The sequence below is a fragment of the Saccopteryx leptura genome, chromosome 1 (genome assembly GCF_036850995.1).
Source record: "Saccopteryx leptura isolate mSacLep1 chromosome 1, mSacLep1_pri_phased_curated, whole genome shotgun sequence".
Taxonomy (NCBI): Eukaryota; Metazoa; Chordata; class Mammalia; order Chiroptera; family Emballonuridae; genus Saccopteryx; species Saccopteryx leptura.
Genome location: NC_089503.1, coordinates 20711292 through 20737803, shown reverse-complemented (window position 1 = coordinate 20737803; position 26512 = coordinate 20711292). Strand labels below are relative to the sequence as shown.

The 26512-nt window shown below is 39.0% G+C and overlaps 1 protein-coding gene across 2 annotated transcripts; it reads left to right on the top strand.

Annotated features, from left to right (window-relative positions):
• Positions 1-26512, top strand: API5 (apoptosis inhibitor 5). Of its 2 annotated transcripts, none has more exons than XM_066363043.1 (14): positions 1-213; positions 5537-5698; positions 6750-6843; positions 7590-7655; positions 8577-8728; positions 9950-10156; positions 10848-10952; positions 12921-13010; positions 14693-14874; positions 17030-17123; positions 18276-18332; positions 18747-18823; positions 19205-19341; positions 24452-26512. In XM_066363043.1, the coding sequence occupies exons 1-14, from the start codon at positions 145-147 to the stop codon at positions 24472-24474; spliced, it is 1515 nt and encodes a 504-aa protein (XP_066219140.1). In that variant the 5' UTR covers positions 1-144; the 3' UTR covers positions 24475-26512. The 2 variants fall into 2 exon arrangements, with proteins under 2 accessions (XP_066219140.1, XP_066219132.1); XM_066363035.1 differs by having other exon boundaries at positions 24447-26512.

The window sequence follows — 26512 nt, the reverse complement described above, 5'->3', positions numbered from 1 at the left end:
TTGTGCGCGGTGACTGGCGGCGGTGCTGGCGGCAGCCAGAGGCTTAATAGTGCGGCTCGCGGGCTTGGGCAACTTAAGGGGCGGCGGTGGCGCGGGGGAGGACGACGACGACAACAGGAGCGGCCCCTCGGCTTGTCGCTCACCATGCCGACCGTGGAGGAGCTGTACCGCAACTATGGCATCCTGGCCGATGCCACGGAGCAAGTGGGCCAGGTAAGTCCCGAGCGGCCTGCAGGGCCCGGCGCCCCGCGGCCTTTCCGAAGAGCTCCTGCGCCCCGCGCTCCCACGAGCCCCAGCCGCGCAGGCTGTCCGTCGGGCCGGGCGCTCCTCCGGGGGTGTCGGCTCCGGGCGTGCGCGGTCCCCGGGTCCCGGGCTCCTCCGCCTCCCTTGGGCAGCCCTTCCTCGCCGTGGCGCTTTCTAACCCAGCTCCCGTTACTTCTCTTCCCGAGCCTCGCGGAGTCTTTCTGCCCCTTTCCGGGGGAGTTCAGTCCCTCGAAAGACTCAGTCCTCCAGAGGTCGGAAATGTCTTGCTCGAGGCCACAATCTGCTCGTAGTTTAGGGAACGTGCTTTAGGAGTCAGCAGTGTTGGCGGGGGGCGGGGGCGAAGCAGAAAAGGGCCTTCGGTCGGGACTTGAGTGCGGGCCCGCGGTTTCATTAATTCGGGCCGGGCTCGGAGCGCCTGCCGCGCACCCGGACGCCGTGCGGCGCGGGGGTTGCGAGGGCAAGAGCCGCGCTCCGCCGGAGTGCACGTCTAGTGAGCGAGACGAGCGAGACTCAAGTCGGAAAGGTGGGTTCTTCTATTGTTAAATGCAGAGTGTTGGGAAAAATTGAACGGGCCGTGCAGGGGCGGGGGCGGGGGGAGGGGAGGGCAAGGCAGCTCGAAATAGAGTTGTCTGGCAGCCGCTCCGTCTGCGGCGTTTGCCCCGTGCCCGGCGGGAGCAGTGGAGTGGTCCGTGCGAACCATTGCAAGCCCTGGAGTCCGTTGAACTTGAGGAGTTGATGCCGGGGCGTGTGTTTTGTCGGAAGAACCAGGCTGTCCTGGGAAGGGGGCGAGTGGAGGGGGGGCGGTAATCGTGATCGGTTTTGTTAGAAACCCCACGCCGTCTGTGTTGTAGAACTTCGTGCGAGTCTTCCGCTTACCCGTCCCACGGAGTAGGAAGTGGCAGGTCCTAGAGTCTCTCTAGCACCATTAGCGAAGCGGTGGTACTGCCCCCTCCCGTTCGCTCTTCTGGAGTTGTGTCATTTTAGGTAGATCCTTTCTGAGCGGAAGGAAGAGAAAATATTTTAGCTTAGTCTAGAAATGTGACCATACGGTTTCAAGTATCACGACTTCCCTTCTCTTCGTACTTCTGTTTCAGTAGGGAATTTTGACATCACCAGTGAGAAATTTCTACTCAGTCTGTTGTAGAGTATATAAGGGGTGAGCTAGATGGGTTGAGAAGGAGAAATTGTCTATCCAGTAAGACAAGGTGGGTGAAACTATGGTCGGTCAAAGTTTGATTTTGTTGTTCTTAGTTCTAGTAGTGAAGATGCTCCCATTCATTGTGACTGAGTTGGGGAAGATTACAGTATATTGCTTTACCCAAAATTGACTTTCTTGTTGGTCAGCTGAGGGAATGGGCTAGAACTGATTCTCAGTCGGTTAGTACATGGTGCTCTCACCCAAAGAGGTGTATCAGGAGTGTTCTAAGGACGCACTGAAACCACATACATTGTGCTGTCCCATATCCCATTTTTAGCTGGTGTAAGATAAAGATTGACAGCCACCTACTTACAGTGTGTGATAAGGCAAATGAAAACCAAACTAGAATTTGTACTACAAATAATTGAGAAGTGTTTGCATTTCCTTCTTTTGTCATTTATAAATACCAGGTTAGATTGGGAGATCACCCTAAAGAGGTCAAAATGTCTTTCTTGAAGCAAAGAAAACCTGCTTTTAATTTAGGGGGAGTGCTTAGGAGCCATAAGTTAGTATAAAAAAAACAAAAACAAAAAAAACAGTAGACTTTAATGAGGGCCCACGGTTTTATTTATTGAGTACACAGACACTGCTGGGTGACAACATTTTAGCACAGTTCCCTGTAGATAAGGGGATAGCAGTACCTTCCTAATATTGTGTTGGCAGCTGTCATGTAACTGTTAAGCTAAAAAGACATCGGCATAGTGAAGTCTGAGGGAACTAAAGCTGGTCTAAACAGTAATGCTTATGAATTCTGCTCTCGTGTAATTCTTTCCTTTGAGAAAACATTTCTAAAACTGCACACCAAAAAGGTGGTGGGTTTCAGGATACTGCTTTTAACTAACAAAAGCAAAGGCAACTTAATGGGAAGGATACCACCATTCACTTTTTTTTTTTAAGGAGAGAAAAAAGTGTTTTCATTCTTAATGTAGCAAAGCCTGATTTTCATGTTAACTTACGAGATTTACAGTCCAGACTTAAGTTTCCTGGCAGATACCTATCTGGACACTTCTGAGACCATATTTGAGTTTCTTAGTCTAGAACTGTATTTTGATTTTCACCCTTTGTCAGAGCTGAGTGCCACAGTTGCTCACGTTGCTGCCGTGGAGGGTGGTGCCTTTTCCATACATTAGTGTAAACACAAGTCCTGGGGGTTTTACCAGCTAATTTTCCTCCAGCAGATCCGATATTTCTCTTTTTGAACTTCCTTGGCAGTGTGTATTCATTTATAGTACTTAGGTTTGTGTTTTACTTCAGGTAAGGACTTTTTTTATTCCCTTACTAAATTATAAACTCTTGGAGTTAAAGATTAAATCCTTTTACAGTTGACCCTTGAACAACGTGGGGTTTGAACTGCGGTGGTCCACTATACATGAAATTTTTTCAATAAATACCTGCACTGTTTTCGACCCATGGTTGGTTGGCACCCCTGACTCGGAGACATTGTTCAGCGGTTACTCTGTATTCAACGAGTTACATAGGCAAAAACCTGCTTACCAGGATTATCTCCTGCGAGTAAAGAAGGCAACTTTTTATAGACACATATTTAGACCAAGAGCATATATTTTCTAATAAGCATACTGTGTTGATGAATTATAAATGAAGCATTATTTAATACCCCAACCCTTCCAGGCCCTCTGTCACCTGTCCTGTAGCTCCTGTGTCCCCCTTACTTATTCAGCCTCCCTTTCCCCTTCTTCCCCTGCTGTGTGTTTCTTTACCTCCCTAACTCCTTTTTCCACTGTGCCATGCCCAGGGCTCCTGACCAGCCATGATAGAGCAAGCTGTGGCCCACCATTATTTTTAAATTGTTTGAAATTTTTATGAATTTACCTACTGTTAAAATGTAGATACTTAATTTGATGTAGTCAGAAATTTTTTGCTTAAAAATTAATGGATGGGCCCTGGCCGATTGGCTCAGTGGTAGAGCCCTGGCCGGGAGTGTGGATGTCCCAGGTTTCATTCCCAGCCAGGGCACACAGGAGAAATATCCATCTGCTTCTCCACCCTTCCCCCTCTCCTTCCTCTCTCTCTCTCTTCCCCTCCCGCAGCCAAGACTCCATTGGAACAAAGTTGGCCCGGGCGCTGAGGATGGCTCCATGGCCTCTGCCTCAGGTGCTGGGAATGGCTCTGGTTGCAGCAGAGCAACACCCCAGATAGGCAGAGCATGGACCCCTAGTGGGTTTGCCGGGTGGATCCCTGTCGGGCACATGTAGAGTCTGTCTCTCTGCCTCCCTGCTTCTCACTTCAGAAAAATACAAAAAAAAAATTAAAATTAAAACTAATGGACAATAGCAGTTAAATATAGCTAAGATTGGAGCAGTATAATGCCTGAACTTTCATTTCTGGTGTGTTCTTTTATACAGGAGTACACTGGCTTTTCAGGGTAAAAGAGTATAAACTTGACTGACTCCTAGTTCATGAAATAGCGTTCTTTTGATATCTTTTTATGAAATTTATGTTTTTTAGAACTAATTTTTAGAATTTTTTTTTGTTCGTTTGTTTTTACAGAGACAGAGAGTCAGAGAGAGGGACAGGTAGGGACAGACAGATGGGAATGGAGAGAGATGAGAAGCATCAATCATCAGTTTTTCACCGCGGTACCTTAGTTGTTCATTGACCGCTCTCTTATATGTGTCCTGACCGCGGGCCTTCAGCAGACCGAGTAACCCCCTGCTCGAGCCAGCGACCTTGGGTCCAAGCTGGTGAGCTATGCCCAAACCAGATGAGCACGTACTCAAGCTGGGGCAACCTCAGGGTCTCGAACCTGGGTCCTCTGCATCCCAGTCCGATGCTCTATCCACTGCACCACCACCTGGTCAGGCTAGGATTTTTTTTAGATAGGTTGGTAGTGTATGACCTATTTGATACACAGTACACTTTATTTCTAATTTAAAAAAAAAGAATGTCCTTAACTTAGATCCTGCTGTACCTCAATAACTTCGCATCCTGCTTTACTTAGCTAAAATTTTGGTAACTCTATAACCCATTGGATGTGTATTAGTCAGTCCCCTCTTGATGGCCTGAAGTAAGCACCCGTATCTAAATCACTTAGGCATTACCCTATGCAGAGTAATGTATGTACACATTTGATATCATTATTATGATGTTTAAGGGTTGAGTTTTTCTAGTAATTAACAGTTTTATCCAGCCTGGCCCTGTGGTGATGTGACACAGTGGATAAAGCTTCAACCTGGAATGCTGGGATACCAGTTCAAAACCCCAGGTATGCCCAGTCAAGGCACATATGAAAACATGCTCTCTCTCCTCTTTCTCTCCTCTCTCAAATCAATAAATAAAATCTTTAAAAAAATAAAAAGTTGTATTCATATGTCCAAATAGGAGATGTAGCTATAGTCTCAGTATTTGTTACTATTGTTTGCCAGCTTAATCATTGGCATTTAATGAAAGGACTGGTTTGGAGGTAGGTGTATAGGGGGATTGCGAACTCCATATAGTTGACTCTTCATATTATGAGTATCTGAGGGAGAGAGTACTTCTGACTTTTTTTAAAGGGAAACGAAGGAACTTTGAATGTATTATTCTAAAAAAATTAAATTTGTGACATTAAAATCTGTCTTAATCCAAAATTGGCTATATAGAATGATTTATCCTTTTCATATTCTAAAATAGGCAAAGTGAAGCTTCCTGAACCTTTGGTGTTGCTTAATTTCAGGAATGTATTCTCTTCACCTGCTTTAAGGTGCTAATTGGAAACATAAATATATTTAAGTAAAAGTAACACAATTTTTGAGAATTCTGTGATATTCATTACCATTTTTAAAGCATGAAGCAGTCACAAGGCTGGGGTCAGTAATCACTAGGATGAATAAGTATTCAACAAGCTGATTTACTTTTTTCACCTAAAATTAGTCACCCTTCTCTTCCCCAACCCCCAAATAACTCATGGGGGCAGGGGACCAGATGGTAGAAAGGTAGGTGTCCAGTTTAAGCAGTCACACTCCAAAAATAAGCCCTATTTTTTAGCCTTTGTAAAATTTTACTAATTTAGATTCAAGCAATTTTGTTTAGGTTTTCATCATTCAAAATTGTTTCTTTTCTGCTTTATTTTTTCAGCATAAAGATGCCTATCAAGTGATACTAGATGGTGTGAAAGGTGGTACCAAGGAAAAAAGATTAGCAGCTCAGTTTATTCCAAAATTCTTTAAGCATTTTCCAGAATTGGCTGATTCTGCTATCAACGCACAGTTAGACCTCTGTGAGGATGAAGATGTATCAGTAAGTGTATGATTGACGCTTTTCAACAAGCCTTCAGATACTTCTCTTGCTGTTTCCAGATATTTTCTGTGTGTAGCTAATTATCTGAAGTACCAGTCATATCGATGCCCAATGAAATACTGCAGTATGGTCTGGCACAATGTTATACCAAAGTCTATTCTGTATTTGAGAAAATATATTTGCTTTTTCACCACCATTTAACTGAAAAATGCATAGAATTACCAAGTACTTTGTTTTCCTTATTCTTTATCCACTCTTATCAACAGGTTGTGAATCACATCTTTTTCATAAATTATTATGTTATGCATGTGAAATTAGACTGTTTTCAGTCTATTTATATTTGCCTTAGTTAAAATATTAATAATATTACATCATAAAACATAGTTTCAAGAACCCTAAATAATTTTGTATAGCAGAAAAATAATTGATATGTGTAATAATTGCACGGAATTACTAGAATAAGAAGAATTAGCTTTTAGCATTTCAAGCTGCTGATACAGGTTCCTAAGAATTTTCAACTACTATGACTTTCAAAAGAAATGAGTGGAGTACCAACATTTCGAGCAGATGCTAGATAGAATTCCCATAAATTTTCATGTTAAAGAAGCCAAGACCACATATTTGGAATTGAGTACATAATATATTCACAAATGTTTAAGTAGTCAGTTCTGAAAATTGTAAATAGTTATTAGAGATGATATTGGCCACTGTAGGCTTTCTTAAGAAATACTGTATTATATGCCCCAAGGTTGTAAAAGCCCAACAGTTTTATATATTCAGTATGTAAACTCTGGTTTGTAATATCAAATCTGTCTACTCCATCAGATAATTGTATTTAGTGTTCCTTTCACTACATTTTACTTTAGTTTTGTGAAGCTTGAATGTTAAATTGAAGCAAATTATTTCTAAAGCTGCTAGAAATTTCATGTTTTATATTTTTGTGACTCATATGCCCCTAGGATTGGTTCTTCTGTGATTTTAATTTTAAAGATTGCATTTGTTTTTATTGATGATAGTATTTGGTTAATTTTTTGTTTGAAATTATATCCAGATCCGACGGCAAGCAATTAAAGAGCTGCCTCAATTTGCCACTGGAGAAAATCTCCCCCGAGTGGCAGATATTCTAACTCAACTTTTGCAGACAGGTAAGGAATTTTAATATTATCCTTTTATATGGATACAACTTCTCTCTGAAATAATGACTTTTTTTTAGCTCTTAACAAAAATTATTTAAAAATTCAATTTTGACCTGATTGGGGGTGGCACAGTGGATAGAGCATCAGCCTGGGACACTGAGGTTTCAGGTTCAAACCCCCAAGGTCACCAGCTTGAGACATAATGCCATGGTCACTGGCAAGGCCACTGGCTTGAGCAAGTGGTCCATGGCTGGGCTTGAGCCCCAGGTCAAGGCACATGAGAAGCAATCGATGAACAACTAAAGTGCTGTGACTATAAATTGATGCCTCTCTCCCCCCCTCCTTCCTCCCTCCCTTTCTCACACACGTGCATTCATGCAAAAATAATTCATTTTTTAATTTAATAGTTTGAAACTTAATGACTTGTCTTCTAATTCCTAGTGTTTTTATTTCTATTTATAAAGAAAAAACTACTGGATTCTTTGAGGAATTTTGATGTGTCATGATTCACCCCCCTCCCCAATTACCTGTAATTTCATAATTGTACCATCTTAATATAAAACCTTTCCAGGTATTTTACATCAGGTTCTCTTCTTTTTAAGGAAGAGGTATTTTCTTAGTACTTGAGAGAAATACTTAGTTATGTGTCTCAATGTAATCTCTGAGAATCTATGTTGAATCTTAATGTTTGAAACTAAAGCAGATGCTGTGTTTTATTTATTTCATACATTTTGTACTACTTTTTTTCTATCTAGATGACTCTGCAGAATTTAACTTAGTGAATAATGCCCTGTTGAGTATATTTAAGATGGATGCAAAAGGTAAGGCCACTTGTTCTGAATTGTGTCAGATGTCTTAAAAAATTGGGGAGCGCCCTGGCCGGTTGGCTCAGCGGTAGAGCGTCGGCCTAGCGTGTGGAGGACCCGGGTTCGATTCCCGGCCAGGGCACACAGGAGAAACGCCTATTTGCTTCTCCACCCCTCCGCCGCGCTTTCCTCTCTGTCTCTCTTCCCCTCCCGCAGCCAAGGCTCCATTGGAGCAAAGATGGCCCGGGCGCTGGGGATGGCTCTGTGGCCTCTGCCTCAGGCGCTAGAGTGGCTCTGGTCACAACATGGCGACGCCCAGGATGGGCGCAGCATTGCCCCCTGGTGGGCAGAGCGTTGCCCCATGGTGGGCGTGCCGGGTGGATCCCGGTCGGGCGCATGCAGGAGTCTGTCTGACTGTCTCTCCCCATTTCCAGCTTCAGAAAAATGAAAAGAAAAAAAAAATTGGGGAGCTTGGCATTACTCCTAAAGGGATAAACTCTGTAATTTGTCCATAGCTCTGTTTCATAAAAATATTAAGTGTTCTTTTTAAAAGCTGTTTAGCTCAAGAGGTCTGTGACTTGAAAACCAAGCAGAAATAATTGCATAAACACATCAGACTTTTCCATTAGAAATCTGTTGGGAAACTCCCTTTGTCCCTATTAAAAAAAAATCTTCCAAGATAACCTGCATTTTCTTTTATTACTAGTAATGATCTAAAAAAGGTAAATCATGCTTAAGCTGATTCTGAATCCATGAACAAAATATATAATCACTTTTACAGTTGGGGCTGTAGAAATTTCAGGCTAATTTAACCAGTATCTATATTCAGTATGCTTATTAACTCATTTGAGAAGAAATACTGTAAACTGAGTTAAATTTTAAAACTTCATTATGATACAGAATTGACTTGCTACACCCAGCTGTTTTGTTTTGCAGGGACTTTAGGTGGCTTATTTAGCCAAATTCTTCAAGGAGAGGACATTGTTAGAGAACGAGCTATCAAATTTCTTTCTACAAAACTTAAGACTTTACCAGATGAAGTCTTAACAAAGGAAGTAGAGGAACTTATACTAACCGAATCCAAAAAGGTAAGCTTTGGTCATCATTTAATACAACTTAAGCAAAAGTTGTAATACAACTTAAGCAACTATGTAGTTGAAATTAGTGGTATTTATCAATGTGTATAAAATGAGATATCCCGTTAGAACTACTGTAGAACTTCAAGCTTTTCTTATATAGTATTTTGCACTTTGGTTACCTTGTAATGATGAATCAGTGTGTTAATTTAAAGGGATGTGATCACATTTAAATCACTTGTGGTTGTTAACATCAAAAGTTATGCATTTTCCAGGACTCTACAGATCACTTCCTTTAGGAAATTGTACCTAATTCCCATTCTTGTCTTTCCATCTTGGGATAATCTCCGTATTCTGGATGGTTTCAAAATAAAAATGAAATCACATGGAACTAACCTGTATTTTTTCATCCTACCCCATGACTCTATAAGCTCTTCAGGAGTGCCCCCAGATCTAGCAGTGTTGCAGATGCTGAAATTCTCAAGATAAGTCACAATTAAATTTCACTTAGAAAGTACCAAAGTTTAGGGATAATTTACTTTTTTATGTATTTAGGAAAATTCCAGATTTTCCCAAAAAGTGCTATTCACTTGCTTACTGATGAGATTTCTTCAGTGAGAGAGAAAGGAGCAGTTGCCTAGCTGGGAATGTCAGCATTTTACCTGTGCCCCAGCTCGTACTCGTGGACTGTGTAATGATTGCTGGCTCCTTTGACTGTTGAACAGAAAGGCTTACACTGAGCACCTATAGTGAGACTTGCATGGTCTCCTATTTTGTACACAATCACCGTATTAGTGTGAATGAGGCTGCTTTTAAATACAGGAAACTGCATCTGATTTACTATTGAATTTCTCTTTATTTTGTTATCACCCCCAGAAGAGCCTTTTAGACAATTTTTTTCTTTAGCATCCTTCCAAGAAATGTTAATGCCACAGATATACTGTATATCTTTTGAAATGTACATTATGTATATCTATGCCTTATATATAAAAATTTCCCAAGTACCAAATTTTGCCACCTTAGAGACAGTATTGTGCCTCATATTGAGAGTAATGGTCTATTCTGAAGTTAAATTGACTGAAGCTATAAGTTACACTCTCATCAGTATTTCAGAAACATTAAGAGCAAACTCACTTTAGTAACTGAAATAAATTTATTACACTATTTTAATATTGATCTTTCTTTCCCATTCAAGTGATTTTAAGATACTTACTCTAAATTATCTCTTTTCAGGTCCTGGAAGATGTGACTGGTGAAGAATTTGTCCTGTTCATGAAGATACTATCTGGGTTAAAGAGTTTACAGACAGTGAGTGGAAGACAGCAACTTGTCGAGTTGGTGGCTGAACAGGCTGACCTGGAACAAACCTTCAACCCGTCCGATCCCGACTGTGTGGACCGGCTCTTACAGTGCACTCGGCAGGCAGTACCCCTCTTCTCGGTGAGCTCTGTTTACATAGCTGATGTTTTCAGTACTCGGTTAGCTTATACTTCTAGAGATACTCACTGGAGTGCTCCCAAACTTTTCCATGGAGGGAGTAACATAGAATCAGCCAGTATTTACTCTCTTGGGCTTGAGTGAGGCTGGTGGATGACCGGAGCAGCAAGAAGTTCCCTGAAAGTCTTACTGAGGCGCTTTTTTAAATCTTGAGAATTTTGTATCATATTTTATAGTTTGCTTGAATTTTCTAAAATACTTTAGTAATTTAACCTTTTCTTCATTTTTCTAACATTATTTTTCTAGATAAATATGGTCTTTATCTCTGGCACCATGAGTGTTCTCACATGGGATGTGTATACTGTAGTTTGAAAAACACAGTCTTAAGGATCTGTCCTTTGTGAGAAATGTACAGTCTGAAATTCAACACTAAAATTTTCCCCCAAATTTGACTCGAGAATGGAACAGTTCAAAGGTATATAGATGCTCCAGTGCTCCAGATTATGTTGCAACAACCTGTACTGTCTGTTGAGGTTGTTTGTAGGGTGCTCCCAGGATATGTACTGTATTGTATTTGTAGCCACAGTACTCAATGCTGTGGTGCTCAGTTCCATTGGTGGAATGACATTCTACTATTATATTTGAGAGAGTATGTTTCCCTTCTTTGACATTCATGTTTTTTGGATTTTTACAGAAAAATGTGCATTCCACAAGGTTTGTGACTTATTTCTGTGAGCATGTTCTCCCTAACCTCAGCTCCTTGACTACCCCAGTAGAGGGTCTTGATATCCAGCTGGAGGTAAGAGAACATTGCAGCTTTTAATACTGAGAAGCCATTGTCATATATTAATGAGAATGTAAACCACTAACTTAGATCTGATTTCTAACACAGTAAGGTCTAGTGACGGTTAGCTAGTAAGCTCTCCCAGGATTCATCAGGAATGCTTTATGGGTTCATTGAAAGGTTACTGCAGTTGGGAAAGCACTACTTGCAGTTTTCATTATAGTTGGTCTCTACCTTTGTAGCCTTAATACTTTTAAATAAGCTATTTAATTAATGACATTTCCCATCTCTGTCCACAACTGATAGAGCCAGATTTAAGCTGGATTAACACAAAATATCCTTGATCTCTTCTCCAATAGAGAGATCTCTATTGGCTCTCTCTTCTTTGTGTCTCAACTATAGTGTCCACATACATTTCTTTCACAGTATGTGTGATACTTACATTTATTTATCTCCCCACATTTAACTAGACTCACCTCTGTATCCCCAGAATCTAGCACAGAACCTGGTTCTGAAAGGCACTTGATGATTGCTGTATTAAACTGAAATATGGAAGTGTATTTCCCTCTGGGTTTGGGGGTGGAAGAGTCTCGCCATACACTGACATTAGTTTGCTTCCAGGGTTCTGGGTTTGGCTTATCAGACTGGATTGGACAAAGCAGAGGCGAACCTCAAGAATAGTGGCAGTTACTAGTTCTTTGAGTTAGTATCTAGACCAGGCCTGGCCAGCAGTTTTTGCCCCTGGGCCAGATTAGAAAGAAAACTTTTCAAGAGCCAGACGAAATATTAAAATTAAAAAATGTTAAATACATAAACGATTCGTTTAAGTAAACAAAATTTTATTATGTAATTTGTTTATGAATACAGTAAATGTGAGTGAAAAAAATTTTAATATACAATATTATTTTAATAAAAATATAATTATATACCATATAAATACCCAAACTGTATCACAATCAATTGAAACAATATTTAATTAATAGAATGAGCTTGAAGGGATTATATCGCAAATAAAACAATTATTTCGTTTTACAAACAGCCTGGACATGTTTTCAGTTATCAACTGCAGCTATTGTCTATGCTACAATGCCACTTGATTCAGCACACTTGACCACAAAAATAATGAATTGTTTGACCTTGTGTGCGCACTGGCAAACTCTGCCTAAAAGAATATGGGTTTCACTTCGCCACTAAACGTCAAACAGTTCATTTTAAGTACAAACAAGTACAAAAGTTGTAAATTTTTATAATGGAATTTTTTAAAAAATAAAGAAGTATCGCGAATCCATTCAACCAGTTATTGGAAGTTAATCCTAGATTAGTCAGACATGGAATTCTTTTCCGTGTATCACTATCCTATTAAATATCTCGATTTCTAATAATCAAAGACGCTTCCGCTTCTGAGTATCTGGGATTTTAAAGTGGCGGAGAATATTAAAAATTTAATCGCAGGCCACATAAACTCATTACATGGGCCAAATTTGGCCCACGGACTGGCCATGCCTGATCTAGGGACTAAATTTAATAGCAAATGAGGCCCACTCTAAATATTAGTAAATAAGTCTTTGCTGTTAAGAGTTCTTCCTCAGAACTCTTTGTAATACAAATTGTCAGGTTCATGTGTTTATCATTTTTGCATTGTATTTAGCACTATCATTATTAATATATAGTAAGGAGAATCACGTATTTTCCTTACTACTTACAGATATGTTAAAAGTCATGAGCACTGAGTTTTAGGGCCATGCCCTGCAACTGACATACATTATGACTTGACCAAGTCATATAATTCTCTGACCTTCAGTTTCCTCAACAGCAAAATACAGGCTGCATCTCTAATTTTTTTTTCCAGTTCAAACATTCTGATCCCATAAAAGCCCAATTGATAAATAAGCAGTCTTAAGTAGTTACCTAGAATGATTTTTATTTTACAGTGCCTGCTCATTCAAGAAAATAATACTAATAACAGTGATTTGTGTGTTTTAGGTACTGAAACTATTGGCAGAGATGAGTTCCTTTTGTGGTGACATGGAAAAGCTAGAAACAAATTTAAGAAAACTGTTTGATAAGTTATTGGTAAGAACTATTTTCTTTCCCTATGGAAAATATAGTCCAAAATCTAATAGTGAGTATTCATTTCTAGATTATGGAGAACCAGACTTTGAAGTTATAATATTGGACAAATAATTCTAACAAGGATTGTTAGCTGCTTATGCTATATGTTGTCTACTTCGAAAAAAAATCTGTTGTTAATCCTTGGCCTTCCTTCTGTTGATGCTTTGCATAAAGTATAATACAGGATTTATATAGACTTTCTGCTATATATTTTTTTCCAAACCAATGGAGCCATCGTTGTGGGAGGGCGAGGGAGAGAGAAAGAAAAAAGGGAGAGTTGGAAAATCAGATGGTTTCCTCTCCTGTTGCTATTTCTTTATCAAATATTTTTTACATTTACTACCGTTAACCTTTAGGTTGCTGCCCAAGGCCAAGTAGCTTTAGCAACCAAGGAATAAGGTCATTTAAAGTCATAGTTGTGGAGAAAATAGGCCATCTGATAAAATCATTATCAGAGTCACCAAACAATTTTCTTGTTGGATGTGAGCAGTTATGACACTGTGATAAGCATTAGGCCCATAGTGTGAATTGAGTCATCCAGTATCTGGTGCTCTACCAGACCTGTAATACCTACTAGATAGAGGGCTACAGCACTGCCATTGAATGCCTTTGTAGTACTTTGAATGGAAGTCATTCCTTAAAGAATATGGACTAATGTTCAAAGATTTTGGTAATTAGCATAATGTAGGTTAAGAGCATCAAGTTTTGAGGTCAGACCTAGATTGGCCTTTCTTCAGCTTACTAACTTACCCTATGGCAGGGGTCGGGAACCAATGGCTCGCGAGCCAGATGTGGCTCTTTTGATGGCTGCACCTGGCTTGCAGACAAATTTTTAATAAAAAAAATATGTTAAAAATATAAAACATTTTCATGGGCCTGACCTGTGGTGGCGCAGTGGATAAAGAGTCGACCTGGAAATGCTGAGGTTGCCGGTTCGAAACCCTGGGTTTGCCTGGTCAAGGCACATATGGGAGTTGATGCTTCCTGCTCCTCCCCCCGTCTCTCTCTCTCTCTCTCTCTCTCTCTCTCTCTCTCTCTCTCCCCCTCTCTCTCCTCTCTAAAATGAATAAATAAATAAAAAATTAAAAAAGAAAAAAAGATGAGCATCTTTAAAAAAAAAAATTAAAACAAAAAAACATTCTCATGTATTACAATCCATTCATTTCCTACCGCTCATGTTCATGGTTGCGGGTGGCTGGAGCCAATCACAGCTGTCCTCCGGGACAACACCAAATTTTTATTGGATAATGCGTAACATACACAGGTCGTTGTATGGCTCTCACGGAATTACATTTTAAAATATGTGGCATTCATGGCTCTCTCAGCCAAAATGGTTCCCGACCCCTGCCCTATGAGAAAGATGCCTAAGCTTTCAGAAGTCCATCCACAATAAGTGCCTAATAAATGTTAGCCACTTTCATTGTCATTAATCGTCGGAGTAGTAGCAGGTATAGCATGGGTTAATAAGGAGAATTGATAGCCTAGATCATTGATCCAGTAGGTCTAAAAGAGATATATAACTAAATTTTTGATCTTGGTAGTTTTTAATGCTTCATGCTTTGAAAGTGTGCCCTATAATTAGTTGAATATGTTTATAATTATTTAGAGCAAATTGCGAATACCTCTATATTTTCATCTCTTAGGAGTACATGCCTCTCCCGCCAGAAGAAGCAGAAAACGGGGAGAATGCTGGTAATGAAGAGCCTAAGCTGCAGTTCAGTTACGTGGAATGTTTGTTGTACAGCTTCCACCAGTTGGGCCGAAAACTTCCAGATTTCTTGACAGCCAAACTGAATGCAGAAAAGCTCAAAGATTTTAAAATTAGGTGATGTATGATTGAAGTAGTTCAATCCTTTGCAGAGATGATGGCTATCTGTTGCTCCCTGGGTTTTGTTTTCATTTTTACAAGAGATGTCTTTCCACCCTGCCTTACCCCAGTAGAACAAAGTAGAAGAATCATAAACAGGAGTATATACTTTAAACATAGGACACCTGTGGAATAACAAATTCATGTGGAGAAGGAACTTTTTCAAAATGGGACTTGGGCTCTCCCTACTTGCTTTATGATTTGGGCAGGTTCCCTTACCTCTCTGACACCCCAGATTTTCCTCAGCTGTGACACAGTAGCACCCACCACAAGAGGTACAAGAATTAAATGAGACAATCAATGGAAAGCTATGAGCACAATGCCTGGCACATAGTAAACTGTAGCGACTGCTGTTACTGATGTCTTATAGTGTCACTGGAGAAATCACAAGTGGTTACATGAAGACACTTTGTATTGAATCATTTCATTAACAGATTCACATCTTGAATTTTGAAATGCTTGGCCACTGTATCAGCTGTTACTATTCTCTACTCTTTGGTAAGGCAGAGGTTTAATAATTGGTGAAACATGATCAGAAGAGGCAACTTAAGAAATTAGCAGGTTAGTGTGGTCTTTGTCAGCTTTCACTTTGGTGTACCGTGCCAGACTCAAAACGAGCAAAAGGTGATGGTGCAGCCCATCAACCTTATCTTCAGATACTTGCAGAATAGATCTCGATCAGGTGTGGCTTATGAACAAGTTCAGGTAGAGGGCTGCATCATAGGGTTTTTTTGTTTGTTTGGTTTTGGGTTTTTTGTGGGTTTTTTTGTATTTTTCCAAAGTTAGGAGCAGGGAGGCAGTCAGACAGACTCCCGCATGCGCCCGACCGGGATCCACCAGCATGCCTACCAGGGTGCAATGCTCTGCCCATCTGGGGCATTGCTCCATTGTGGCTGGAGCCATTCTAGCACCTGAGACCAAGGCCATGGAGCTGTCCTCAGTGCCTGGGCCAGCTTTGCTCCAGTGGAGTCTTGGCTGTGGGAGGGGAAGAGAGAGACAGAGAGGAAGGAAAGGGGGAAGGGTGGAGAAGCAGATGAGCACTTCTCCTGTGTGCCCTGACTGGGAATCGAACACAGGACTTCCACATGCCAGGCCTACGCTCCACCACTGAGCCAACCGGCCAGGGCCCCATTATGGGTTTTGATGAGTATATGAACCTTGTATTAGATGATACAGAAGAGATGCTTTCTAAAACAAAGTCAGGAAAACAACTGGGTTGGATCATGCTAAAAGGAGATACTGTTACTCTGCTCCAAAGTGTCTCCAACTAAAAATGACTGATGAAGTGTGAAATTGTTGAGAAGGCAATAGTTTGTGTTTTTTAGGTTTTTTTCGTTGGAAGTACAGTTCTTAAACATTCACTTACAGTGGTTTTTGTTTGTTTGTTTGTTTGTTTGTTTTATAGAGACAGAGAGTGAGTCAGAGAGAGGGATAGACAGGGACAGACAGACAGGAACGGAGAGAGATGAGAAGCATCAATCATTAGTTTTTCATTGCATGTTGCAACACCTTAGTTGTTCATTGATTGCTTTCTCATATGTGCCTTGACCGTGGGCCTTCAGCAGACCGAGTAACCCCTTGCTGGAGCCAGCGACCTTGGGTTCAAGCTGGTGGGATTTTGTTCAAACCAGATGAGCCCGCGCTCAAGCTGGTGACCTCAGGGTCTCGAACCTGGGTCCTCTGCATCCCAGTCTGACACTCTATCCACTGCGCCACCGCCTGGTCAGGCTAAGCATTTACTCACAGTGTTTTGATTACCCTTGTGTTATTACCAGATGACAATAAATGTTGTGGATTGTTTTATTTACAAAAAAGAGAGAGAGACTGACCAGTGGTAGTGCAGTGGATAAAGTTAAAGTTGAAGTGGAAAAACAAAGTTGAGCCTGACCTGTGGTGGCTCAGTGGATAGAGCATCGACCTGGAATGCTAAGGTTGCCAATTCAAAACCCTGCACTTGCCCAGTCAAGATATATACGAGAAGCAGCTACTGTCATTTGATGCTTCTTGCTCTTCCCACCCCTTTCTCTTTCCTCTAAAATCAATAAATATAAAATCTTTAAAAGAAAGACAAAGTTGAAGTGGTTTGCTAATTAACAACTGCTCCCTCCTCTAGGCTGCAGTACTTTGCACGGGGCCTGCAGGTTTATATCAGACAACTTCGCTTGGCTCTCCAGGGTAAAACAGGCGAGGCCTTGAAAACAGACGAGGTAAGAATAGTGTGTCACACCTCATAAGGAAGTTTTTATAATAGCCACCATTTATTTATCAGACTGAATTTATACTCTGAACTCTTTATTTGAACTGATGATATGTCTGTGTTGAGAAATATATTAGAAGATTGTCTATATACCCTGTTTTCCCAATAAGACATCCCCCAAAAATAAAACCTACTGCAATTTTTTTCAAGCTTAGAAATATAAGGCCTCCCCTGAAAATAAGACCTAGTGAGTCTTTAGGAGCAAACATTAATATAAGACACTGTCTCATTTTCGGAGAAACAGGGTAAATTGTTGTACATGAAAATAGAGTCACAAGAAATTCTTGATGAAATTCAGAGTTTGGCTGGTTATGCTGATGTTTGTGATGACATGATTACAGTATATTAATAAATGTTGATTTTTTTTGCTCAACAATAAATGTGAATTCTTGTTCATAGAAAAACAAGACATCCCCTAAAAATAAGACTTAGCGATTCTTTAGGAGCAAAAATTAATTTAAGACACTGTCTTATTTTTGGGGAAACACAGTATTTAGTTATTTGCTAAGTTATATTTTTGTCATTGTTGAAGTCTCTTGAATGTTTCTAGTGTCTGTGAACAATATTTGTTACCAAACTCAGATACATACCAGTCTTCCACTAGGATCTCATTAGCAGACATATTTAAATGTTTAATGGTTGTCATATTTTTAATTTCACCTTTTTGAAATCCAAAAATTAACTTACTTTAGGAAAAAGAGATTAGATAACCACTTCTATACCAAGCTGTATGTGTGTTTATGTTGGGATATTTGATTCCCTAATCTCACCTAATTTGATCACTTTTCATCCCAGTCCTGGTGAAATATTAGTTTTCATCATGTCTTTCTATAACTTAAACTGATTTTTAAAACAAGTCTTATGTGCATATCCTGTCCCTTACTCATTTTTTTAGGTAAATTGTAAATAACACTTTAATGTTCTAACCTGGCAAGGGAACATAAAGATTACTTGCTTTCTTTACCATCTCTACACTGGTTTAGAGTAAAAAAATCGGAATGATGATTCTGAAAGCAGTATAATTACTCTGGTTCTACATGATTATGGAATGTGCATTGTAAAACTTTTGGCATTTTAACTTAATTTTGTTGTCCTTTTGCAGAACAAGATTAAAGTTGTTGCACTGAAAATAACAAATAACATTAATGTTTTAATCAAGGTAATAAGTCTTATTTTCTTACCTTGTCCTCCGAGCTAGCTAGAAAAGTAATTTTCTTGTTTCGAACTACTTAATAATGTGCAAAAGAAATACTTGTTAACTTTGTTTATTAAAGTTAATAAATATTGATATTTTATCCTGAAACTTGAAATCACAGTTAGAAAAAACTTAGCTTCAGTTTTTAAAACGTGTACAAAGTGGCATTAATAAGTAAAAGTTTAAACAAAATTGCCCTTGTTTACTTTTTTCTTATAGATCTTCTTAGGTCCTTAGTCACCAGCACAAAAACAAGAAAAATCAATGAAAGCTTTTTTCCTAAAATGAACCTCTAAGATGTCCTCCTGTTTCTTCCCTTCCTCATATTCCCCGTACTGTCAAATATGTAGAAGTCACGTGTCGTTTTTGTCTCCTCAGGACCTCTTCCACATTCCTCCTTCCTACAAGAGCACGGTGACGTTATCCTGGAAGCCTGTACAGAAGGTTGAAATTGGGTGAGAGACAGAGTCAGTTCACAAGGGATTTAAATGTGTTGCTATTTAATTTATAAATATAAAAATCTGAATTCAGATGTTTCCTTTTCTTTACAAAATGTTACATTATTGATTCTTAATAAGAACCTTGACTTTAAAGAAGCCTGACTTTAAATACAAAATCTATTTTTAATACTTATAAAATAAATTGGACTACAACCCTGGAATTTTCAGCCTTGTTTGTACTCCTGTAGCATAATTAAACTTTCTGACAAGTTTTACAGAATGGGTCACTTAAGGCTGCATATTCTGGATTATTTTAAAGTCTTGTAAATTACAAGTGTGTTGATGACCTCTGGTATAACAGAGTTTTTTTTATTGCTGTTCTTTCTACTGTTGTAGGCAAAAGAGAGCCACTGAAGATACAACTTCTGGTTCACCACCCAAGAAATCCTCAGCAGGACCAAAAAGGGATGCCAGGCAGATTTATAATCCTCCTAGTGGGAAGTATAGCAGCAATTTGGGCAACTTCAATTATGGTGAGCGTTTCCGTTTGGGTACAAGCAGTATGAGATCAGTCAGAAGTTGTGTTGTACTTGATTTTCATTATCAATTATATATAGCATTATAGGTCTTTTCTGTGATTTTTCTGAGCTGGCTTAGGGAACTAGAGCTGGTGGGGAAACAACTGATCACATTTCTTTCTGGCCCGCTCTTGTGGGCCCATTGAACTGAGCGTGCAACACTAAGCACCTTAAAAAATATCTCTTATGTTAAGAGGAGCCAACAGAAAAGAAAGGAAGTTGGCACAAACCATCCAGTCCTGATTCTCACTGTTCTGGCTGTAAGGCAAGATACTGTGTATTCTTCCTCAGGGATAGAGCTACAACTTCCAGCAGATGTATCCATGATCCTTCCTGGATCTTAACCTATTGTGTGTCCTCCCATCTCCTGTATTGTTTCAAAAGGAGAGGTCATAGAAATGGAGTCGGGTGTTATAGCATCATCTGGCAAGGAAGATGTGTCCCATTGTGGTCTCCCCTGCTGCCCAGAGTGTAGTCCTTCTGTCAGCTTTAGCTGTTAGGCCATGAGAGCTTCCCACAAGTCCATTCTTTCCCAGAACTTGTTAAATGAAAAGTTTGTTTCTCATTGACTTATTATACCCTCATAGATCTTTTCAAAGAGGGATGAAAATATCACTGACTCAGCAAATCTTGTTTAAAACAAAGTTTAATAATACTAGCAATCAAACATGCTTGTGACTGGCCTTGATTACCAATCAGAACTAAATCTGCAGTACCGGTTTCCTCCACTACCCAGAAGTGAGCATTTCTATGAAATTTTCAGAAGCCAGAATGGTATGAAATGAAGCAATTAACTTGAATTTATATGGAAAATTTTTGAGCATTCCCAAACCCAAAAAATAACCTACCAACAGACACATACAACAAAATAATACATATAGTAAACGCAGGAATGATGTGGTAAATAGAGACCACACTTTGTACATTAGTTAACCATTTACAAAATGCTTTCACAAATGTTTTTATCACTTTGCTACTAGCACAACTGATAGTAACTGGCAGCTTTCAAAATTCTGTGTTAGTACAAATGGTGGACGGAGGAAGATTCACTGCACACAATATTTTATTAACCATGTTTGAAACGTTTTAATTACATCGAACTTTATACTAAGCATAACACCTTTACAAACTTAGGCTTTTCTACTACTTTAAGACACACCTTGCTCAGGTATGCACAATATTGAGATAAAGCACAGGTGCTTACACACAGTTCAAAGCTGTATGGCAGCTTGATACTGAGATGCTGAGTGTAGTTCCCAGGGAAGGAGCTTGGTGGAGCCACTCACTGCATGCTGCCTCTGGAATGGCTTGGTGCAGAACAAACCGAATACTCTTTTTGCTTTTTGCCTTTATTCCCAACTTTAGTGTGGGAAAGACCCCTGACATTTTTTACTTATGTAATAACATGTAGATGTGCATCTCAGCCTCTTTCTTACCTGGAGAAAAGGGGTAACAGAGATCTTAAAAACTTCAAATAAGAGGGAGAAACTTCAAATAAGAATATTTGTGAAAGCATTTTGTAAATGGAAAGAATTCTGTATTTCATTGTACTAAGTACTGTCCTGTCACTTGTATGACTTAATGGGGTGTCATAAAATCAACTATTATCTCAGATACTCTCTTCATATGATTTAATGAAAGTAATCGGGAACTATGGCAATCCACAGAGAATTGTATTCCTTCACTTTGCCAAGTCATTCACTCTTGAGTTTCCATGAGAATTCTGCCCTGTGCCTGGTAGTGAGAACCAGAGGATATCATGCGTATGGGAAAGAGATGTAAAAAATGCAAAGCCTTAGACAGCATGTGATTTTTCTTAAACTATCAATGTGAAAAAAAGCAGTTTTACCCAAGACAAATCCAGGAGTGACAATTTAAGTTCTGTAGTCATCAAAGTAACAGAAGAGCAAACAAGCATGCCTTTTAATTGTCTTCTGTATCTGGTATTACACTATTTCTATGAGTCCGCTTATTACTGGGGTGCTTGTCATAAATTGAATTATAAAGCAAACTCAACTCTGATTATTCTTATTAGAAAATAAGAGTGAAACTTCTGCTAGTTTTATACTTGGGAGTTGAGTGTTACCCACTCCAAGGTAGTTTTACAGCACTACAGGTGAGCATTGGTAGGCCTATATCTCAAAATTTTTCCACCTTTATCTTTTTTTCTGTCCATAGGGAGCTGACATTGGGTCAGGAAGATAGAAGCATGTTGCATTTTTTTTCTGGATGTCAGTGTTGCCTCAAAATTGGAGGGGAAAAACGTACTCTTTTTAAGAATAGTTTTAGTTACCCGCATTTGACAAAATCATAATTCCACTTTTCTTTGTCAGCCAAGCTCATGTTTTATTTTCCAGAGGAGACTAGAATTTTTTAAGTCATGTACACTGATGGCTTAGGGAATTTATTTATTTTATGTTATTAGGGAACCAGGTGGTATTAATATTACCACCCTGTTACAGTGAACAAGACTATTATAAAGAGAATAAATTGTTCCAGTGTCATGAGCTTAAACTTGTTCACCATAAAGAAGGAACCAGAATTTGTGATTGTTTGTGTCCAGACAGGCATATTTAGACTTTTTTTTCTTATCCAAGTTTATCACTTTACTAACCCATGTCTCTGTTATTTGCTTTATGAACATAATACTGGTTTCCACAACTGAGTTCATTCTCTTGGTGTATTTTCAATCAAATCACAAACACATAACCGTGTTTAGTTTTCCTTCCTGTAAACAAAGTTCTCCAGTAACGCAGGAGTTCTAAACATTCTCTATTTTGTGACTTGTGTCCTTTATCTTTTAAGAATATAAAAATAATTTTTAAAGCATAATTTTAACTGAGAGGAGTGATTTTTTTTCAGTTAGTAATATAAGCTTGAAAGCACTGGAATAATCATGGAAGTACAGCGGAGTCCCTCAGGATAAAGCCATTCAAAAAGAAGAAAATGTGGTGACGCCCTAGACTGTAACAATGGCTATCTCAGTTACAGAGCAAAAAGAAATGGCCACAATGGAAAAGACAACAGGATCAAATAATCCCTTCATACAGCATATTTAAATATAATGATTAGATATAGCTGAACAATTGATGGGAACCCAGTTCTTCATATTAAAATCGATGGAAAAACAATTGAAAAAGCAGGTTTTTGTAGTTTGTAAGCTTATAGCTAATAATAATGATATCTATGAGGGTGTATATTTGTTAAGTGTGTTGCTGTTAAGTTGATGAGAAATGAAGGTTTTATAACAAGTGTGGTAGGCGGAAATTTTGCAGACATGCAATAAATCAGGCCAAGCCTTAGTCAGAAATGAAGGAGTTAGAGCCTGCATAAATGTTGCAACACTACCTAAATGAACCTATGGTCTGCATCCTTCACTGGATATCTTGCCCTCAGACAGCCTCTAATATTCTGAATGTGTTCACTAGCGTAACAAACATGTTGGTTTCAATTAAATAGTCTGCATACTGATCAGCTTAGAAAAATGAGTCTTGACATGAGAGGTGACTTTGAATCGGATCCCATTCTATTGTGCAGATAAATATTGGCTAGAGAAAGGTCTAGCTTACTAACTCAGAATCTTTGGATAAAAAAAAAAAATCAAAACATCACCCGAATAAAGTAATTATATTTCTAGCCATAACAGCAAACAAAAAAAAAAGTATTGAATACTGACTTAATACAAATTTTTCAAGTATCCAGCATTATGGATCCAAAAGTAGCAAAACTGGGTTCTTGCTATTGCTCCTAATAAGATTGTTGCAGTGAGGAAGTGTGGAAATTCCATGAAGAAACTTGATCTCAGGAATGAGAAGTTTGAGAATCTTATGTATGAAAAGTCAAGCCTTGCTGATAACTTTCTTTCCATTTTTTTAAGACTTTATTTTAGAAAGGAGAAATAGAAAGAGAGAGAAGGGGGAAGAGCAGGAAGCATCAACTCCCATTTGTGCTTTGACCAGGCAAGCCCAGGTTTTGAACTGGTGACCTCAGCATTCCAGGTCGACATTTTATCCACTGCCACTACAGGTCAGGCAACTTAAGTTTTCTTTACTGGAAAGACTCTTCTGAGCAATATTTCTCTAGAGCAATAAAAGCGACTAATGAATCAAAGAATTATTCTACCATATAATAAAAGTGACTTGATTTTTTAGCAAAAGATGTGCTTAATTCACTCAGCACTGTAGGTATATACATCACCATTTGACAGCACCTCTGAGCAACTCATGTAGCTGATAAAACAGTGAGAAAAGCTGACAGCATTTATATCTACATTTTTCTGAGTTTGGGTGTTTGAAATACTGTGACCAAAACAAATTGCTGATCCATTTCATTGAAATGAAAGGAAAATTGTCAGTTTAGCCTAAAATTTCAAAATTGATCATTGAGCCAGACCAGGGGGTGGCGCAGTGGATAGAGTGTCAGCCTGGGATGCTGAGGACCCAAGTTTGAAACCCCGAGGTCACTGGTTTGAGCACGGGCTCATCCAGCTTAAGTGTGGGGTCATAGACGTGACCCCGTGTTCACTGGCTTGAAGACCAAGGTCACTGGCTCTGTTGAAGCCCCCCAGTTCAGGCACATATGAGAAAGCAATCAGTGAACAACTACGGTGCCTTAACAGTGAACTGATGCTTCTCTCCCTTCCTGTCTGTCCCTCTGTCTCACTAAAAAAAAAAATTTCTCATTTGATCATTGATAATTTATGGTATCTATATTTACATTTATATCACCAACTTTGGAAAGCCAGTGACTTTTTTGTTAGTTTCATATTAATATAGAAATTTTTAGTTCCATTATCATTGGTAGTGATGGGCACTGGAATAAATAGTTATAACATTGTGAACTTGAAACACCTTTGTTAATGAGATACATTTAATTTAGTACCTACTATGACTAGTTTGCACGTTGCCATTTGTTCTTTGGTATATGTACAGATTGAATTTGTGGATGGTGTAGAAGAAAACCAGTCCTGCTTTTATACTGCTCCATTCAGAGCTCTGAGATACATTTGCTGCACTGTTCAGTCCCGGGCAAGGCCTAAACCCTTGTTCGCTTTTTCGTAGAGCAGAGAGGAGCCTTCAGGGGAAGTAGAGGTGGCCGAGGTTGGGGAACACGAGGAAGCCGTAGCCGAGGAAGACTCTACTGAACAAGACATCACATTCTTCAGCATTGTCATTGAGCTTACTATACTTAAATTCTACTACTCATTGGATTGCCGGGGATGTCCCTTTGAAAGGACTGCTGCCTTCAGCTAAACTTAATGTTCTTTATACCTTTGTATGTATGATCTACTTTTGTAACAGACCATGGTTGTGTCCAAGGTAAAACCACAGCGATATTGGATGCTTTGTGCGCAGTCTTGTTTTTGCAGTATCATTATTCAAACTTCATATTGTGAATCTTTTACTTTTAAACATCTAAATTTGTTATCGAGAGCTACTCAATTCTAAAATATGGAATTCAGTCTATTTCTGATAACTGGTAAAGATCATCAGTTTTGAAAGGTTACCTTTTTTTTTGTCCCCTCTGTCCATTTCCCCCCATATATGGAGAAGAGTAATGTTCAATCCTAACATTTTGTTTTTTAATAAAGCTGGTAGGCAGTGGTTCAGCATTCCTACCTAGTATCCTAAGTGCAAAATATTTATCAGCTTTCTTAAATGTAAAAATGACATTACACTTTTAGGAGAAAGTAAGCTGCTTTTGCATTGCTTACTTAACTCTTCTCCATATGTTGTAATGCCAACTTTTGAATTTGGGATCTTACTATTTGAATAGAAATGTGTATGTATAATATACATACATACATACATAAGCATATATGTGTGTGTGTGTGTGTGTGTGTATGATACATGCATGCTGTGAAACTTGACCACACACAGAAGTCATTTCTTAAATCCCAGGAACAGGTGATCTTCAATATGGTGATTCTCCTTTCGAGGCTGAATCCATTATCAACTTGTTATCTAGGTTTTCCTTCCAGTAGTGAGGGATTTTGAGTCAACTGCACTTACATGATTATTTAAAACTAAAAATAAACAAAGGCTGCATTTTCAAAGATGAGTTTGGAGATCCCTGTTGGAAAAATACAGCCAAAATATTGAGTCTGATATACATACAGGTTTCTACAGGACGACATGGAGTAAATTAGATTGGGGGTTTGATAACCAGGGCAGTCCAGGAAAGCGACTTGATAACATGCTGTACCAGTAATGAGGGATACTCTGTCTGCTTTTGCCACTTTGAAGATTTTAACTTCTCAGGTTATTAATCAAAATTATTGTATAAGTTAGCCAATAGAATCTTTAGGTTAAAACAAGAGATGGGGGGTTTGTGGAGTGTTTAATGTCATGGGCATTTTTAGTAGCATAGGCCCTTGGCTGTGCATTTGAATGTTTCGTATATTTTTGTTCCACAGTTAATCTCCCAGGTTTGCTATTCAAATCCAATACCTGAATGACATTTTTCTAGTAGTTGGACATATTTTTTGAGGAATAGTTTGTGATTCCAATGCAGGTGTCTTCATTACTCTTAACATTACATTGGGGAAAAGGCAAAACCCCTTGTTAGAATTACTGCACGTTTATGGGGAAAAAAATATTTTTTGAAGAATTATACAAGTGAACAAAAGAAGATGGTCAGCTTGCCTGTGGAGTGGTGGCAATAATCGAAACATTCCAAAAGACAGTGAGCTAAACCTAAGCTCCCTTGGAATCTGAACAGACATAGGAACGTGGAATTGCCATCTGAACACTGAGCAGGTGCTCTGGACCTCAGAGCCAGATCAGCTTGTGGCCTAAAACCATTTCAAGTATAGGAACCATATTGGGGCTACAATTCTATAAATTTGAACAGTTTAACTTTCCTCTTTTTCTTTTTTTTTTTTAAAGAATATTTGTAAACTCAGAGCTAAGGAGAACTGACACTGAGTTGACTGTTTCTTCCTTTACCGCCTCATTGTTCCCTGCTCCTTCCTAAGGCAATAGTGCATAACTGGGTTATTTTTGCTTCAGAAATATAAATGAGAAACTTCAGGATGTTTTTTCTTTTGCAAGACACCTGTTTATCACCTTGTTCAATAGTAAATGTTCCCTTACGCTTTTGAAAATAAATTTCCTTTTGTAATTTT

What these genes read in the sequence shown, in the direction of transcription:
- API5 (XM_066363035.1), top strand. Translation starts at nt 145, where the DNA reads ATGCCGACCGTGGAGGAGCTGTACCGCAACTATGGCATCCTGGCCGAT. An exon ending in CTCAAAGATTTTAAAATTAG is followed by an intron (nt 14,875 to 17,029) that starts GTGATGTATGAT and finishes TCCCTCCTCTAG; the next exon opens with GCTGCAGTACTTTGCACGGG. An exon ending in GTACAGAAGGTTGAAATTGG is followed by an intron (nt 18,824 to 19,204) that starts GTGAGAGACAGA and finishes CTACTGTTGTAG; the next exon opens with GCAAAAGAGAGCCACTGAAG.